Source organism: Nesoenas mayeri (genome assembly GCF_963082525.1).
Source record: "Nesoenas mayeri genome assembly, chromosome: 1".
In the NCBI taxonomy this organism is placed as follows: domain Eukaryota; kingdom Metazoa; phylum Chordata; class Aves; order Columbiformes; family Columbidae; genus Nesoenas; species Nesoenas mayeri.
In genome coordinates, this window is record NC_137541.1 from 31633290 (window position 1) to 31650998 (window position 17709).

General features: G+C 36.3%; 1 protein-coding gene across 2 annotated transcripts in view; it reads right to left on the minus strand.

Moving 5' to 3' along the window:
• Positions 1-1524: 1524 nt before the first annotated feature.
• Positions 1525-17709, minus strand: part of GXYLT1 (glucoside xylosyltransferase 1) — a gene marked incomplete at its 5' end in the record, with an annotated part of 30077 nt that continues 13892 nt past the window's right edge. For both annotated transcript variants that reach the window (XM_080340813.1, XM_080340812.1), the window contains 6 exons: positions 1525-2082; positions 3597-3769; positions 4076-4199; positions 10716-10967; positions 11949-12071; positions 12827-13001. In XM_080340813.1, the coding sequence (XP_080196939.1) occupies positions 1921-2082; positions 3597-3769; positions 4076-4199; positions 10716-10967; positions 11949-12071; positions 12827-13001 (1009 nt within the window). In that variant the 3' untranslated portion in view covers positions 1525-1920. The remainder of the gene's footprint in view (positions 2083-3596; positions 3770-4075; positions 4200-10715; positions 10968-11948; positions 12072-12826; positions 13002-17709) is intronic.

The window sequence follows — 17709 nt, forward strand, 5'->3', positions numbered from 1 at the left end:
GCTAATGTTTGCATTCCACTTTTTTTTCCTAAAATGGCTCATTGGCTTTCAAACAGTATCTTCACATGCATACAACACACTAAAAATCAAGTCAAAACTGAAAGTTTCTGCAAAGACAAACACAAGAAACTGGGCAAAAGAAAGAATTTTAAAATCCAAACACACAAGTAAAAAAAAAGCTGAAGACCAGTTGATATAAAAATCTGTATTTATGTAAAAAAATAATGCATTGCATATTGTAAAAACCAGTCAATAACAGTATTCACCTTCACACCGATTTCTAGATTTTCAGACTTCAAAAGGTTACATAGAAAAGAGACCATAACTACACATGAAGCAGACTACTTTCTAATTGCCATTTCAGAAATTTACACCCTGAGCCAGCAGGGAGATTAGAAGCAGATTCAGAATATAAACTCTACTTCCAATGGAGTGTGGTTTTCTACGCCTAAAGCATTCATCCAGCTCTCATGGATGTGGGAGTCAGAGCCAGCCCGTCTTTGATAAAGAAACAGCCACAACAATTAAGCTTCTAAAACGGGGTTCGGATGAAGGTGCAAGTCAGTGAGTGGATCCTCCATGCTCAACACACAGGAACATTTCTGGAGTCCAAAAACTCACTTTACGAAGACTTCATCTCAGTTAGACAGGTTATCCAAGTTCAAATACACCTTACAAATACATTTAATACCATGCAATTTTAAATAATATTTTACCATAACACTATAACTCAGCCTTTTTCTTCATGTTTTTCTCTGAAAAAAAGTTCATATTACATAAACAGGTTTTTTTTTTTCACTAAGATAACTAAAGAAAGCCTAATCCTTACACGTTGTAAATCACTATCACCCTATTGACAGTAACGCATTCACGTATTTGAGGGTCTGCCCCAAAGCTACTTTAAAGCCATGTTATTAAAAAAATATGATAACAGGATATATTCTCTAAGAAACTCCTCTAATATACAGTCTGATGAAGCATCAGAACTCGCATTACAGCTCTTCACTTTTAGGTACTAAATACTCTATAATGATCATCAGGTAATAAACCTTAGTAAGAAAATATAACAGCAACAGCTTTCCACTGTTTTGTTTTTCCTACTTCCAAAATGCCCTATAAAGCTGCAAACCCATGTAATTTTAAAAAAGGATTGTAACACAGATGACTTCATACTGACTTTTTTCTAGAAAAACCCCTCAACTCTGCTATATCTTTTGGCCATGAGGGCTCAACGATCTTGAAACAAACGCTGTGTATTAAAAAGTCTCTGTAGATACAGAGAAAACTAGTATCACATACTAGTTATTAATTTATGAGAAATCATTTATAGTGTGCAGTTTACATCTAAGATAAGCAAAACAAGATTGTCAAAACAGTACTTCAACATGTAAGAGATGAACATATAAAGGCACATAAAGATTGTCAATGATAATATCACATTTCTTTGAAAATAGAGTATTTTCTGCACTTGTAAACAACTTTGTTTACATAAAGGCTCACACCTTTAAAGTGAAGTTAGTGCTGCTGACTCAGTTATTGCTACATTCACAGTTTAACAGAATTTTAGACAATATATGAGGTACACTCCCAAATAGAACCATCTTCATTTCTTCCTTGTTCATCTAATCATTAGATAACTGAATTATGCAGACTACAACTACCAACCATAGAAGCCAGTAACACCCAAATCATCAGATCCAAGATAAACATCATGGATTAAACTTCAAAAGAGCAAAAAGTCACCTTTACAGGAAAAAAGTTCCTGTTCTTCATTGCATGAATATTTTCTTCATTTTTACGTATGCAAGTAAACTTTTATCTGGGCACATTAAGAGCCAATTCAAGCCATATTTGAATTTTGCACCTTTTGAACAGTTTGTTAATTCGGTCTCTTGTTTTAACAGCAGCTTGGAATAAAAATCACCTTCCTTTTGATCTTCTGGCATACAAGTCTCTTATGCTTTTTGTTAGCTGCTTTACAAACACTTTGTATACCCTTCCACAGTACGTATGCGTGGTTTTCTGCAATTCCAGTTCTAGGGGCTGCAGCAGGGAATGAACCAGATCCTCTCCAAATGAATACTGTAACAAGGTTAAGAAAAGAAGATTTAAGGTCAAAATTGAAGAGTGTCATTATTCAGAGTTATTAAAGAGTTTTATAAAAATGCCTTTGAACATCGTATTTGCTTTCTGTAGGTTTATTAAATGTTTTCAAGAACTCGTAGAGCTCCTGAACACAGCCTTTGAAAAACACCTCTGAATTACAGAAATATTCTCTAGTGCTTTCAATAAGCCTAGCAAACAAGTTTGGTTTGGTTTGTTTTTTTAAAAAAACATAAGCAAATGAAAACATCCAGACAGGCAAAGAGGAATTTTAAAATTACCGTATTAAATTAAAAATTAACCAGAAATCATTCTAGATGTGTAATCTGTTTGTTGAACAGTAACTTTCTTGAATGACATATAACTTTAAAGGAATTCTTATCAAATTATAATGAAACAACAGTATGAGAAGTGGCGCTACGGAAGTTTCATTAAACTGAATGATGGTCAAACATATAGTATGCTTAACATGGGGATGAAATAAAGAAGTCATTAATTCAACAGCACAATATTTTTCATAAACAAATTATAAGCTAAAACTCATTTCAAAGTAACAATTTTGTTGATCTTATTACCACTGAATCAGCAGCGTTTTACATACTTTCTCTGACATATTCATAAACCAAATGGGATCATAAATAATTTTTTTCTTCTGTTTTTGACAATGCTCAAAGGAAACAAAGAAATCGTATTTTTATTGAAACACATCCACTTGCCCTGCAATGTATTCTCAGACCCCCAAAAGTACTTTTCTTCATTTTTATATCCATATGACAACATATAATAAAGCACCATTAAAATATACTATTGATTTTTGAAGGTTATACACACACAATAGCCCGCTACATTAAAATGTGCATCAGTGCTAAATTTTACAGCTCTTCAGTGAGTATACTGATGGAGTGATAAATAGTTTATTAGATGACTTATTTGCACAATGAAAAGAAGTCACTGTACTGAGCATTTAAAGGAACAGCAAAATATTAATACGCTGAATCTCTATAAAAGGTCAAAACAGTATAAAAAAATATTTTCCACAGTCCCAAACTAGCTGTAGTTAAATGTTACAATGTTGCAGTAAATACACACAAACTTTGGGAGAAAGGTTTTTTCCTGCATTTTAAAATATCCAGAAAAATTAAGCTCCTGGTGACCTTGAAATGCTCCAACAGTTTAGTAGCTATATTTAATAAAAGAACGAGAATTAAGCCTTTTAAATAGATACTGAAAACTAGAGGCAATGTGTTAGAAACCTAACCTAGACATAGTCTATACCATGTTTCAAAACACGCTTGTCACAAAAGGAATATACAGGAATTCTATCCAAGCAGTAAACAAAAAATTGGTGAAATTCTTAACATCATTTAAAAGATTAAAAAAAATTACTTTGTGGCAATCAGGGTATCAACAAAACGTACAAAATAGAATGCAGCACTGTAGACAAAAATACATTTAAAAACACTTTGCGCAAGCACAATGCTGTAAACACTTACGTTTTTTATTGCTTCATAGACAGCCCTAAAAGTTGGTTGTTTATCATCATGGTAAACACCTCTGTTTCCATGAAGAATAAATATACCTTCTTCTTCAGCTTCCTTACAATTGCTTCCATAGATGCAGTGGTCAGGCCGATAATTCCATTGGCAAGGAAAGACATAAAGACTTTCTGTGCAGAAAAATGAGAACTCTGGATTAAATATTAAAATTGTTTCAGGAAATACGTTCATTGTGTCTTTTTTCCTTAAGGCCATTTCAGAATTTTCTCTATAGTCATTTTGAAACCCAGCAGCTAATTACACTCTAGCAAGCCCCAATGCTGTGTCTCGGAGTAAACATTTTCAGAAAACCAAAGAAATGAAAAGTCCCTTGAATACTTTCACTCAAGTCTGCTAAAGAATATTTTCTGAGATTTTTGAACACCATAGAAAAGATCAAGTTTGTCACGTTGGACTTCGAATCAATGTGGATTTACCTGGATTGTGAAAAAACATGATGTTCAACAGATCCTGATCACCCCATGTTATGTTCAATTTGTACTTCTTCAGCAGTGGCATCAGAATTTCTCCCCACTGTAACCGGACTGGTGTCATATCATTCTATTAAACAAAACAAAATTCAAGACAATCATTCCTATAAAGAAGAAATGCGTTACAGAATCTCAGTAATTTGCCTGTCAAAGTTACAAATCTCAAATGTATAGATGATTTCTTCCTTTTAAACAAATGAGCATATCTAAGGAAAACAGTTATGGACATTTCCAATATGTTTTATTTCTCATTTATTATATTATGATACCGAAAATTAGATGCATCTCCAACTTTTATTTAACTGCCACATTAAATTTTTGTCAAGATTTCCCTCCAGCATCTTAAACCAAGAGCTGTAAGAAACAAGACTTTTTTTTTTATACAGCAATAGGATCTAATGCAAGAACTGCATTTATGTGACACGTGCAACTGGATGGGCACTATTTAAATATACATTATGCAATTTCTCCGTCTTTATCACGGAGTGATAACATACACAGATTTTAAAGTTAACTTCAAAAATGCAAACCAGATCAATACAATATTAATAATTAAAGAGTTCCAAACACATATAGGTAAAAATATTGGCTACAAAGCAGTGTACAAAAATGCAGAAATCCTTCAAAGTTTTTCAAACAAATTTTCATTGAGTTGAATCGATATTTTTTTAGTTACTGAACTTGAACTTCCACAGCATTCCCAAATTCCTGATTTAGCAAAATTCCTTCAAAGGAAAAGGAGGAGGAGTTGTTCTAAGGGTTTGGCTGGGGACATGCTACTTGGAATAAGCTCATCTACACTGACCTCCACATTACCAAATGGGTTACCGTCTGCAGTGTAACAGCTTAAATATTCTAAAGCTAACTTCTTATCTCTACACAATGTTTAAGCTCAACTAGAACAGACAAGGTACAACACTGCTCACTCTGTACCTCCTACTTCAGTTGGGAGAGTGAGCATGGAACACCAGGAGGTCCTGAAGAGCGAAAATTCCTGATCAAGTTCAGAATCATACCCTTGATTCTTTTTAACCAAGTTGCCAAAAAACAACAACAACAACAATTTAGAACTCCAATATGGTTTGAGATCTGTACACAGAGACACCATGTTAAAACACAGAAAAGATTACCGAGAGCTAAATATTCAGTTTTAGAATTACAGTATCAAAGACTCCCTTCTCCATGCCTTCCACTGACAAACTAGAAAGTGCAAAAATTAGCAGTTAACATTTTAGTCTTTCCTCAAATCATTCCAGTCATCAAATATGAAGGGCTTTCAGAACTGAAGACTAAAAAAGAAATAATATCAGATTTCAGACAAGAATTAATACAAAAAAGATCTATAGCTTATATTATGTAAGACGCCAAACAGAATACTACAGTCCCTTCTGTCCTAAAAAATTTATGACTATGATCGCTTGCAAGTATTTGATGAGAGCAAGCATAAGAAACGCACGAGAGGATTCTTCTCCAGCAAGAATTATCATTAGGCTCAGTGCAATGTGATTAAACAGAAGAAAACACAGGCTTAACACCAAGCTAAAACCTTCCCAAAAAAAGGAAATTGATCAGACTGAATCACAGTTGGTAAAGAATAGTCCCTCACCTGAACTTTGCCATCCATAGAATATTGACCTAAGGTTTAAATTTAGACTCAATGCTAAGAATTAAAAACAGAATTGAATTAGCTCACTGATACCAGGATAATCATGATAGAATATACAGCAGTAAATAAAGTTTTAGAGAAATCCATAGAAATATTAAATTCTTCAAGTCATTATTTCATATAATTTTAATTTAACTTGTATAGTTTTAATAGCAGTGAAATCCAGAGTATATCCCAAGGAGATGCAAAGCAAGTACTAGCATACAGCACATTGCCAGATGTCTGGAAGCAATACTGCTTGACAAATAGTGCTATCAGATTTAGGAATTAGAAACTGTAATATTTCAATAACCTTTGCATAAACAGAAGAGTAATATATAATGAAACTGGTGTAGGAATCACAGAGCAAGATAAATTATTTGAATAGTTATACAATCTCCTTTAAAATTTTACCGTAACTTGTAGTGAGGTCAGTACGAGAAGTAGAATGCTACAGTTCAATCAAATTGATGACAGAATTGCTCTTCAACAGTTACTCCAGTAAACACAAGAAAAACAACTCTATCGTAACTTAAAGATTTCCAGAATATAAACCTCCTCTCTAATATTCAGCAAGTTGCAAAGACAGTTAAAGGTTTAGGAAAAAACCCCACAATGGTAGTGGTGTTTCTGTGATGCCATCAAGCTGATACAGACAGGCCCTTATGAGCTGCCAAAATTCCAGGCTTTTTTGAGCGGAAGAAAAAATGTAAGAACAAAATATATAAGGACATGAAGACATTCTCCTACATGTTGGTTTTCTGTGTGTTTGTTTTGTTTAGATGCTGTGCGTTATTTACTTTGGTCATTATTGATTTCTGTCCCATAAGACTTCTGCCTGTCCAAGGCTGAAGTCAGACTTAGGAGAGCTGTCACATTTAGCCTCTAGCAACCTAGTATTACTTCTCTCAATTATAGTAAAAAAATAGAAAGTTGAAGAAAAATATTCAAATCATAATAGCAATATCTAAACAAACTGCAGTTGTATCCCACAAACAGGTGACCAGTTTAAATTTCCTCAATGCCAAATAAGAACAAGCCTTCTTCCTTCTGGTGACATGACTCAATCCTGTTCTTGCATTACCCATACCAATATTTACTTGAGTTTTTGGGAGCCGATTTACTTCACTTACTCAACAGAAAGGTTTCTTTTTTCCACTGTTACCACATTTAATTGAATCATAGAAGGGACCAAAAAACAACAGAGGCAGGACAACGTAAATAAGAAAAGCAGCTGGTAAGAGATGGGAACCTTCCTTTTAGAAGCAATTAGATTTTGCACAGGTTCACCACATTTCTTGGAGCTATAGCCTTAAGCAATCCTGAATGGTTAAAAAAAGTGTATAGTGGCTTAGGTCATAGAAATCCTCTGAATTTTTCATCTTTTTTTTTGTCTAAAGCATGCTCATGAAACTCTCCTTTTTTCACACTATCTGGAGTTTTGTTTGGGGCTTGTTTGATTTTCTAAGAGCTCATTCCTTTCAATGTGACTGCCCATGTCTCAGGCATCACAACTAGGTCTCCTAATAAATCTTATAGAAGTCTTTGTTCTCTATTTACAAAGCTTCACTGCTCTAGGACTTTTTGTTAAAACACCATATCTGCTATGTCTCTTTGAGTATAAAAGTATCTACATCTATAGGTATGCGAGTCCAAAAAAAAATGAGTCACCTACTATTAGCTCTTCTATCTCCTAAATACTTTGGCATGTTTTACATTCCCGTTTTCTAATTACTGCTTAGCAAAAACAACAGGCAGGCACTATCCATAAGAAGTTTCATTACCAATTCTAGTGTTATGGTCAAGTTATGCACTGTTTAATGACTACACTATATTCAATAACATGATGTGCATGCATATGTATCTGTATATATGTATACACATGTGCATATAGATGTATATATACAGTGCACATTTGTACTGTATTTATATACACAGTCTCAAAACACACAAGACAAACAGAAACAGGATTGACAACTTCCATTAGACACAACAGATAGCCAAGTACCTAGGCTGCTTGTTGAAATGAAAAGACCTGACAGTCCTGAGAAGGCTGAGGCTTGAATAAATAAATGGATAGAAGACGATTTAATCCTTAAGCAATACATGGAATTACACATTTTCTGCTACTCAGGTGAGCACTGCAACCATTGGCTAAAGTCTCCAGTTCTTTTTATCTATTCATCTTCTAGTTCCTCCCGATTCTTACAAATCAAGATGACAACAGAAGATAGATGCTTAAAGGCCTCAAGCAGCTCAGCCTGTAATTCTGGGCTGAAGAAACTACAATAGACAAAGAACCCAAAGCTTTAAATCCATCATATTGCAGGAATATCCTGATTCAAAATTTCCACTGTTTAGAGAAGTGCTCTAGCCACTAGACAGTCATAAAAAAGATCTACAGGCAGCTTTTTAAAGATCCAAAAATTCCTAGAACTTATATACTCCTTGAGGAAGGTGTTAAGTCTCCTGAATGAATAAAAACAAATTTGGTCCTTCCTATAAAAAAATGAAGCATTTTCTAGTTCTACTGTATTTGACTGGAATAGTTAACGGGACACAACATGGGACAGTTCCAACAAGGTCCAAAAGCACTGGCAGTGTTGCTGGCAAGGGGCATTAGAATAGTCCCTACCCTGAATTTGTTTTACCTCTCTTCTAAAAGCTTGAAACTAGTAGCTTCTTTGCCATCAGTAAACAAAGGAAGCCATACACTCTCTCAGGCCTAACATGTGTAGTCTCAACTATGCTAAACCCTTTTCAAAGTTTTGCTGTGGGGCTTGCAACTTTCCATACTGATCAATGACCCTTTCAAGACATGCAAGGAACATGAAGATGACAACCAAGTCCCTGCAAGTCTCCACAAACAGCAGAGTTTCTGTAACAGAGCTTGTGCATTTTAAGGCCCTCTGATACTCCACAAGCTTGATATGACAGGACATTTCTCCAGTGTGTCCAATAGGTGGAAGAGCTAAGTCAGGAGCATAAACTAGAAATCATGAGGAAGTCTGATAAGTACATCAGTCACTGGCAGTACAGTCTAATGCAGAGCCTTACCAAGCCAGTCACACTGGAGAAAGTATCTCTATAAATTCAAAGCTTGAACAAATAATAAACATTACACTTGCCAGGAACGTACAAAGACAGAGACAAAACACCTGGATGCTCAGCTAGATGCTCAGCATTTGTTATAGAAGAGACTGAAAGATACTGGGGCAAGATTTTAAACCAAGAAGGGTAGCTAAAGAGGCCATTTAAAATGCTTCAGCTGAACCAGAAAATATATATATGTCAAAACGCCATGCATCCAAACATTGTATGTGTATTTCTTGCTCAAGATAATCAGACTAAGACTCCAGGAAAAATGTACAGGATGATGAAAGAGGGTGGGGGGAAAGCACAGGAATCGAAGGAAAAAGATGAAATTAATGCAAGAAACAAGTTATCAGCAACCACGTTAAAAGTTGCACACACAAAAGTAAAAAGAAAACACAAAACACGTACATAGAATGAAGCACTTTTTTACATTTTTTACTTCTTACTATCAAGCAAGAGTGAAAGAATATTTCTTTACGTGCACCACTGGTCTCAAATGTTTGACAAATGGCCACAATGCGCACACAACCATTCCTGGACAAGTATGAAATTCAGACGAAATATGAAAGCAAGGGCCAGAAGTATATATACATTGGATGTGGAAAGAGAAGTATAAGTTTGAAGTGACAGTAAAGCCCTGGGAAGGATGTCAAAGAATGATGGCTAATGATTAAGGGAAGAAAATGCTTTATTCCTAACATTTAAAATGACTGACGTGGAGCAGGGTTAATTGTTGGGTTTTGGATTGTTGTTTTGGGGGTGAAGTAGGGAGTTATGGTTTGGGGAGTGGGGGGTTGAGTTTTGGTTTGTAGGCTTTTTTTTGTTTTGGTTTTTTCCTTGTTTGTTTGTGGGGTTTTTTGGCTTTTTTTTGTTGTTGTTTTTCGAATTTTTTTTAAATTATTTGGTTTTTGTTAACAAAAGTCATCAAAAAGTGCTTTGAATCATGTGCTTTGCTATTGAGCAGCTTTTCTCTGTTTCTGCCTCCCTTTCTCAAGTGCCCTGTTATAATTCCAAATATTTAGTATACTTGCATAGTACAGGGTAGCTCACTCCAATCTCAGTTCCTTTCCTTACTTGTATGAATGTCAAGCCTGCAACCCATCAAGCACACTTGCTTAGTACAGTACATACTGAACAATTTGAGAAAGAGCATTAAGATCAATGTTTTCACAACAATTCAAGACTTTTTTTTGTTCTGATTCCCTATACCAAATATGACGCACAATCTTCCTCACTTGTGTTTCAAGCATATAAGAAAAAGCTTCCCATCTGTGAAACAACAGCCATTTCTGATGCTGCACACACTCCTTTAGCGAGTACTCTCATTATGAGCTTAGTTCTCTACAAGAACTAAAGCTTTGAAGTAAACCAAAAGATACTTGAGGTGACGATCACCTGGTTACAATGTAAAAGATCTCAATTTGGAAACTACAGTTAAAACAACTTACTAAATGTTTTAGCACCACCTCCTGGCCATACTGCTACACACGTTTTTAAAGTTCATTTACAGTATGTTAAACTGTTTTCTCTGCTCTCTACTGTGAAGAAATATATCATAATATCAACAAACGTAATTTACAGAAAACTGTATCAATTCACAGGATCTCTCAGAACTAAGAAGAATTAAAACAATCAAACACTTAAATTTCAAGAATTCCAAGTCTTACAGTGAATCATGTTTAAAAAACACAAGTTAGATAGCATTCTAAACAAAGTATACTTTTAGAGCATTATTCCAATTACAAGAAAATTATTTTGAAAATTACTGCCCCACATGAATTTGAAAGAGGATTAGAATTAAAGGATGTAAAACCACAGAAAATGCAATAAAGGCACCAGACATACCTTGAAATACTTTCTTCTGATACGTGTCATATTCATTAACATGACTCCAGAATTTATTCCGGTGACTCCATAATAAGGATGTCTAGCAAAGCGATTATACCACCCAATACGAGGCTCTTCATGTTCCGGTGCCATTGCAGCAATTTGTGTAGAGTTGAACTTTTCCAAAAAAGACCAAATATCATCAACAGGTCTCAAAAACAGGACGTCAGTATCAACATACAGTAGTGAATCCACATTTTTGAGGATTAACTGTGAGGGGAAAAAAGTTTAAAACCAAACTTAAGTTTTATCGAGCTTCTTTTCACAAAATAGAAGTTGCTGGCATCACACAATGAAGTTTAATACATTTTTGTCACATGCAAATAAATTCACTTTAGAATGACAGTTTGCAGTCAATAAATTTTTCATTGTTCCCTCTTCTCTCATTCTGGATAATTTATGTAGAGTGGAACAGAGGTTTTATATAGAACAGTAATGCAAAGGCACTCAGTCTGTATTTTCTATCCTACTCTTCAGGAGTAGGTTGCAGGCCAGATAAAACATTACTGTAACAGGAGTTCCCATCTTCCTCCCGTTCCCTTGCTTTCCTACGCATCTAATCAAACAAGGGAGAGGGTTTGGGAGCCCTAGAAGAGACAGTATGGGGATGACGGAATCATAGAATCATTTAGGTTGGAAAAGACCTTTAAGATCATTGAGTCCAACCGTAAACTAGCACTGCCAAGTCCACCACTAAACCATGTCCCTAAGCAACACATCTACACATTTTTGAAAAACACCAGGGATGGTGACTGCTACTGCTATAATTCACCTAGTCTGAATTATAATTTCTGAAGTGCCTTAGATCAGCAAAGAAAAGGCGGCACAGAGCACTGGCAATGATAGCCCATTTCTTGTTTCATTTTCTCTAACTCTTCTCAGACCTGCACATGCAGGAAACTTTCTAAGTAAATGAGCAAATGAGGTGTGATAAATCCTACTTACCTCTGAGAGGATGACAGGACCTACACCACTAATTGAGGATACTGTGTCACAATGGAGCAAACGGGAAAAGGACTTTTATTCACTAGTGTATTAGTGCCCCAGAAGGTTAAAGTCTGGGTCTTTTTTAGGATGTCATAAAAGTAACTTTTAGGAGTAATAGTTTTCATTTAAAACTAAGCAGAAATTACATTAGCAGGGATGTTTTGTAAACAGACCTCTGTATTGTCCTGTTACAGAATAACTTACTGGCAAGAATAGCCTTTGTGAAGCACATGGTTTAAACAGCTTCTTCCATTCTGCTGCACTCTCAGTTGGAAATGTTATTGGATATAATGTGTAATTAACTTTTTCACTGGTGAAGCCATCAAGCTATATGAAAAGAAGAGATCACATGAATTACTTCAGTTCAATTCTGTTACAAAAAAGAAATTAATCCCTCATTCAAATCGATAAATGAACACAACTGCAACACCCCTGTTCCATAACAGAAATGCTTTCTGAACTACAATCTGTCAAATATTCCAAATACTTGAACAAAAACTGGCATCTGCAGACTACTATAAAGAAAACACATCATATCAGAACATGTACAAAAGAACGAGTAAAATCCATTAGTATTTACAAAAAGTAGATAAAAGCTCAGATAAAAGCTCTTCCGCTCTTAACTAGTTTCCGCAGGAGAAATATCACGGAAGTCTTTCTCAATTAAAAATAACTTTACCCAATTTTGCCACAGTTACTGTTTGCATGACATTAGTGTATTCTATTAATATGTCTAACATACTAATACCACAGTTAGTATGATATTTTAAGCAAAAAAATAGTAAAACCCTTCACAGCTATATACTAGTCAGCTTCTGATACTGCCACTTCAGTCACGATGTTATATTCATTAACTGGAATTGGCTAAAATCAGACATAACCATATCTACCATTTTCAAAGACTGAAATTTCACTTTATTAGAAAATGTAAAGCTGACTTATTTACTGTAAGCACAGAGGCAAAAAAGGATAGCTCTCTATTTTCTCTTATAAAGACTTTAAATAAGCTCACACAAAATTTGTATTCAGAGCATCAGGTTTGTATTTAACAGATTCAAAGTGACAAATCAGAAAATACTTACTATGTTTTTGAAACTCTCATGCAACTGGTCCTCAGCAAAAATATGAAACTGGAGAGGTTTGATGCTGAAAATAATGGCTGATCTCAACATAGTAACAGTCTCCTCCAGCCTTTCACCACAGGCAACCACTGCTAGGTGCATTTTCTCAGAAGGATGTGTTTTCATGTAATTGTATCTAATACAAAAAACCATTTTTTAATTCGACATTATTCCTAGCAAAGGCTTCAAGAAAACTTCTACTGTTTATAGCAGCATGTAATTTAACAAAATGTCCTTTATCTTATTTAAACCACCAAAGGATAACTCAAACAGAACATATAAACCTAGAGCATTACACCTGATATGTAGACTTACATTTAACTTGAAATATTCTCATATTAACTCCCACCATCCCAGCCCATGAGGGAGAAACAAGGTATGGAAGAGCTATACAGAAACTAAACAAACCAATCTTTATTTTCTTAGTAATTTTGCTGTCTATAACTAGCAAGGAAGCCCATCAAAATAGCTATGTTAAAAGAAAGATCGCATGAAATTACACCAAAATATGAAAGGCTGACAGCACATAAAGTCTCTGCAGGAGTTCATTTTCTCCTTTCTCTAGACTCGATACAGAGATAGGTAAACGTGACAAATACAGCAAAATTAAACTCAATGAAAGTGAGATAACCCCTACTTTTAAGAAGCTCTGTTAAGAACGTTTTTGAGTGATCTAGGCGTTTTGTCCATTTTCTGCTCCAGTAAGTCCCTTTGTCAAACCCATGCTTCAGGGCTTCTCCTAAGCACTGGAAAAAATGCAAAAAGCTTTCTCGCCCCCTGTCATCCTGCAGGAATACAACTTGGGTTGGAAGGGGAGGAAACTAATGGCTGAAATAACCTTGTGGGAGGTCCTGGTGCTCACAGTGGTTCTGGAAAATCTCTCTGGTACACTGACCACATGCACTGCCCACATCCTTGGGGCTAAAGCACTGCATGGTAGTCCCCCTGAAGACATACACCCAACAGTTACAGAGATAAGTACCTGGTATGTACTAAAGCTGGTACATTTAAAAGTCATTTCATTCTTTTAATACAATAGGCTAAAATCATCATCAGGTAAATACCATTAGCTTGGTGGCAAACACAGTGGGCATACTAAACCTAAAACCACATTCTCCCGGATTTCATATATCTAATTAGGCAGAAAAGCTTTCAAAGGTTTCAAACCTATCAGCTCAAAGGCAGTCTTCAAAACAATGGTCTGTGCTTGAGCTGTCTGCACAGACTATGGGGCGGGGGGAGAGGGGGTGACAGAACTAACAGCATCTGAAGGTTTAAATTACAAGTTTAATTCCAAGATATGCAGACGAAAATTTTCTGAAGTTAGAAAAGTCTTCCCCAAACTAGCAACAGTAGAGAAATGCTTGGCAAATGTACCAGCCCCCCTTCAAACTTGCCAAAGAGAGAGACACTTCAAAACAGAAATTAACAAATGTGATTCTTTGCACATAATCTCTATCCAATTTATGTAACTAAAACACATTAAGATGCATACAAGTTTTCCTTTAAATTGACAAAAATACTATGCCCATTTTTTTCTTTAAGGCATGGAAGAGCAACACACATTATTTTAAGTTCCATGAGGCAAAATATAAGCAAAGATATCACTGTAAAACTGCTGAAGTTTAATGCCACAAATAATGGCTGCATTTAAAAAAACATTCTGAGTTTCGGAAGAGTTTAATGCCCTGGAATTAAAAACTCCAGCATCCCAGGGATTTAAGATTAATAAAATTTTAATTACAACATGCAGTCAGTCTTAAGGTTTGGGACATTACTAAAAATCACATGGAAGAAAGACCTCATAGGTAGGATTCAGATGTAAAATAAGACACCTAAACGAAGATGTTGACATGAGATTGTGTACAAAGTCTCACTAAAGCAAATGGAAATCTAGTGAGCAGGATATGGAGCACAGAAAGCAATTAATCTTATTTCAAAGTAAATACCTAGGGCTTGATTCAATTTTTCAACTTAGGTATAGTGCCATTTAGTAAGTTCTAGAATCTCCCACCTGACCTTCAGGTGCCAGTGCAAAAGGACTGTGTCTCTCAAAAATCATGTTGTGTCCACTAGTCCTAAGAAGAGGTCTAGGATACCCAAGTGCTTCTCAAATAATACCAGCCTTCTACTTCTCAGCAACTTAATGGCTAGTCACCTGGATCATCCTCTATGCTTTTTACATTTTAATGGCCGCTTAAGACCTACTTGACATAGACATCTATACGCAGATGTCTATATTCAGCAGATTTAATCCACAGACTGAAAACAAAGTCTCACAGCAAAACCGGAAAAATTAGTTCCGGTTAACACACACATACACAAAAAAAAAGTCTAAATTTAACAAAGGCAACCCCATTCAGACCTTTATACATAAAGCTAATTTAAACATTAAACCATGTAGTAAGTAGCTAATGTAAAAAGCACAAAGCAAGCTGACTGTGATGAGGGTAGCTGAAGCCCACAAATAAGTACACTGCTGCAGTATGAACCAGCTGCAAGCAGCAGATTAGCCTCATCACTAATCCACTGAAAAGAGAATTACAATAATTAAGCCCTGAAGTCATGAGAGCCTAGAGTGACATTGCAAGGTCATGTGATAAATAAGGGCACAACCTACTCAAACTGCATAGCTGAAAACCAAGCTCCTGAACCACATGTAACACACGGCTTTCCATGAATAAAGTATGATGAAAATTATGCCAAAGCTACTCTAAAATGCATTGAAAGTCTGTATTTTATTATTTAGAAATCTACTGATATCTGTGAATAAAGTAACATTTCAAGCCACACAACAAAAACCAGACTGATGATATTATAATACAGTTCCAGTCACTTTGCTCATGCAATCTGTGTTCTATGAGTTTCTGATTTCATTAGTTCAATTTTTTAAACCTGTACTTAAAAACAATTTTTTGAAAAGGCAAAAAAACATTAGAAAAAGCTAGTAACAACTGAATTTCAGCTTGCACAATATAGAGAACAGCTGGAGTCAGATCTGTAAATCCACAACACAAAGCTTTATCCCCAAAGCAGATGGAGCAAGAAACCATTGGAAAGAACAGGCCACCATTCCCTCTGGGGACTACGCACTAAGAAGGGGATGAGACATATTAGGTCTCAGAGACATATTATGGCATGAGAAGTTATGAGACTCCAGAATTGTGGTTCTTACTCGAGACTCCATGAAGAGACATCCTTAAGTGATTATAAGCTGCCACTGACTTCCCTGCATACAGACTACCAGCAATCACAGCCTCCTTTTTAATAATCAGGCCTCAGTGCTGCTTCATACACATTTCTGTTCACTCCCAGAGAGAAATCATTGCCCCATCTTCTTTCAGGGGCACTGACTGCTGACCTCTTGTGCTAATCCTCCAGAGCCAGCACCGCTCCTCACTTTTTCCTCCTCCTCCAACTAGAAGCAGCATAGAGTTTCTGTTGTACAGTAGAACTTAACAGCTTGAGCTCTGCAGTCTCACCTTCAATATTAACATGCTCCATGAACAGAGCCAGTTATCTATGCCATGACTCATCTCAGTCCCTTCTTCAATATTGTATCATGTAGATACAGTCTTGGGTGCTTCCCCTAATTCCTTTCGAAATTATCTGCCCTCAACTGCTTCCTTCTCTACTTTCCTGAAATTTCCATCCTCTGTAACCTTTTTCCCTGACCTTCCCCCATCACTCTCCACTGCAGTTAGTCATGCCAATACCTCACTACAAGACATGGACAGAAAAACCTGGTTCATTTAAACAACCCTGAGTCTAGTATGACCTAATGACACAACTTTTTCAGCAATACAGACTTTTTTAGCAGCTCAATAGCTGAGATAAGCATGAGGAAAATCAAAAGTATTTTACAAGAACCATAATTTGTATGAACCTGAGCGAGTTTGGTATCAGAGTATCACACTGTGGTATCAGAGCAATACCCTTACTGAACCTCAAATCCATGTTCTCAAAATGTTAAGACATTTTCAAAAGTGAGGAGATAGTTAAAAAAAAAATGTTCAGACACAACATGAAAAATACAAAAATAAAAATGCAGATATTTGTATGTAAATTTCTAACTAATGGTAGCTTGATGTTTTGATGTGGGGCAATCAAGTGGAGAAGCTGGAAAAAGAAAAACAGAGTGAAATATACTGTATTTTAGTAAGGCTTTTGGATAGACTAATAAGGAAAATTTGAGAGCCCCAATTTCTAAAGAAAAAAAAAGTCCAGTAATGTGGCAGTCCTAGCTCCTGTAGGGGGGAAAAAACCCTCTGGTAATTAAATTGGAAGAGTGAAGAATGCACTTGTAGTCCACTAGAAGACACTGAACAGGAAGCTGTAACAGGATTTGAGTGCTGAGAGACAAATAAGAGAACTTCATTTGTCTGTGGATACTAATTACACATGAGAGCACCTGGGACACGGCAACCCTGGCTGTACATACAGACTGGGGAATGAGATGCTGGAAAGCAGCTCTCTGGAGAGGAACCTGGGGGTTCTGGTCAGTGACAAGTTGAACATGAGCCAACAGTGTGCCCTGGCAGCCAAGAGGGCAGCCGTGTCCCGGGTGCATCCAGCACAGCATGGCCAGCCGGGCAGGGAGGTGATTGTCCCGCTCTGCTCTGGTGCGGCCTCACCTGCAGCACTGTGTGCAGGGCTGGGTGCCACAGGATAAAAAGAATATAAAGCTACTGGAGAGTGTCCAGAGGCGGGCTAAGAAGTTGGTGAAGGGTTTGGAGAGGAAGCCGTATGAGGAGCAGCTAAAGTCACTTGGTTTGTTCAGCCTGGAGAAGAGGAGACTAAGAGGAGACCTCAATGTTGTCTACAACTTCCTCACAAGGGGAGCA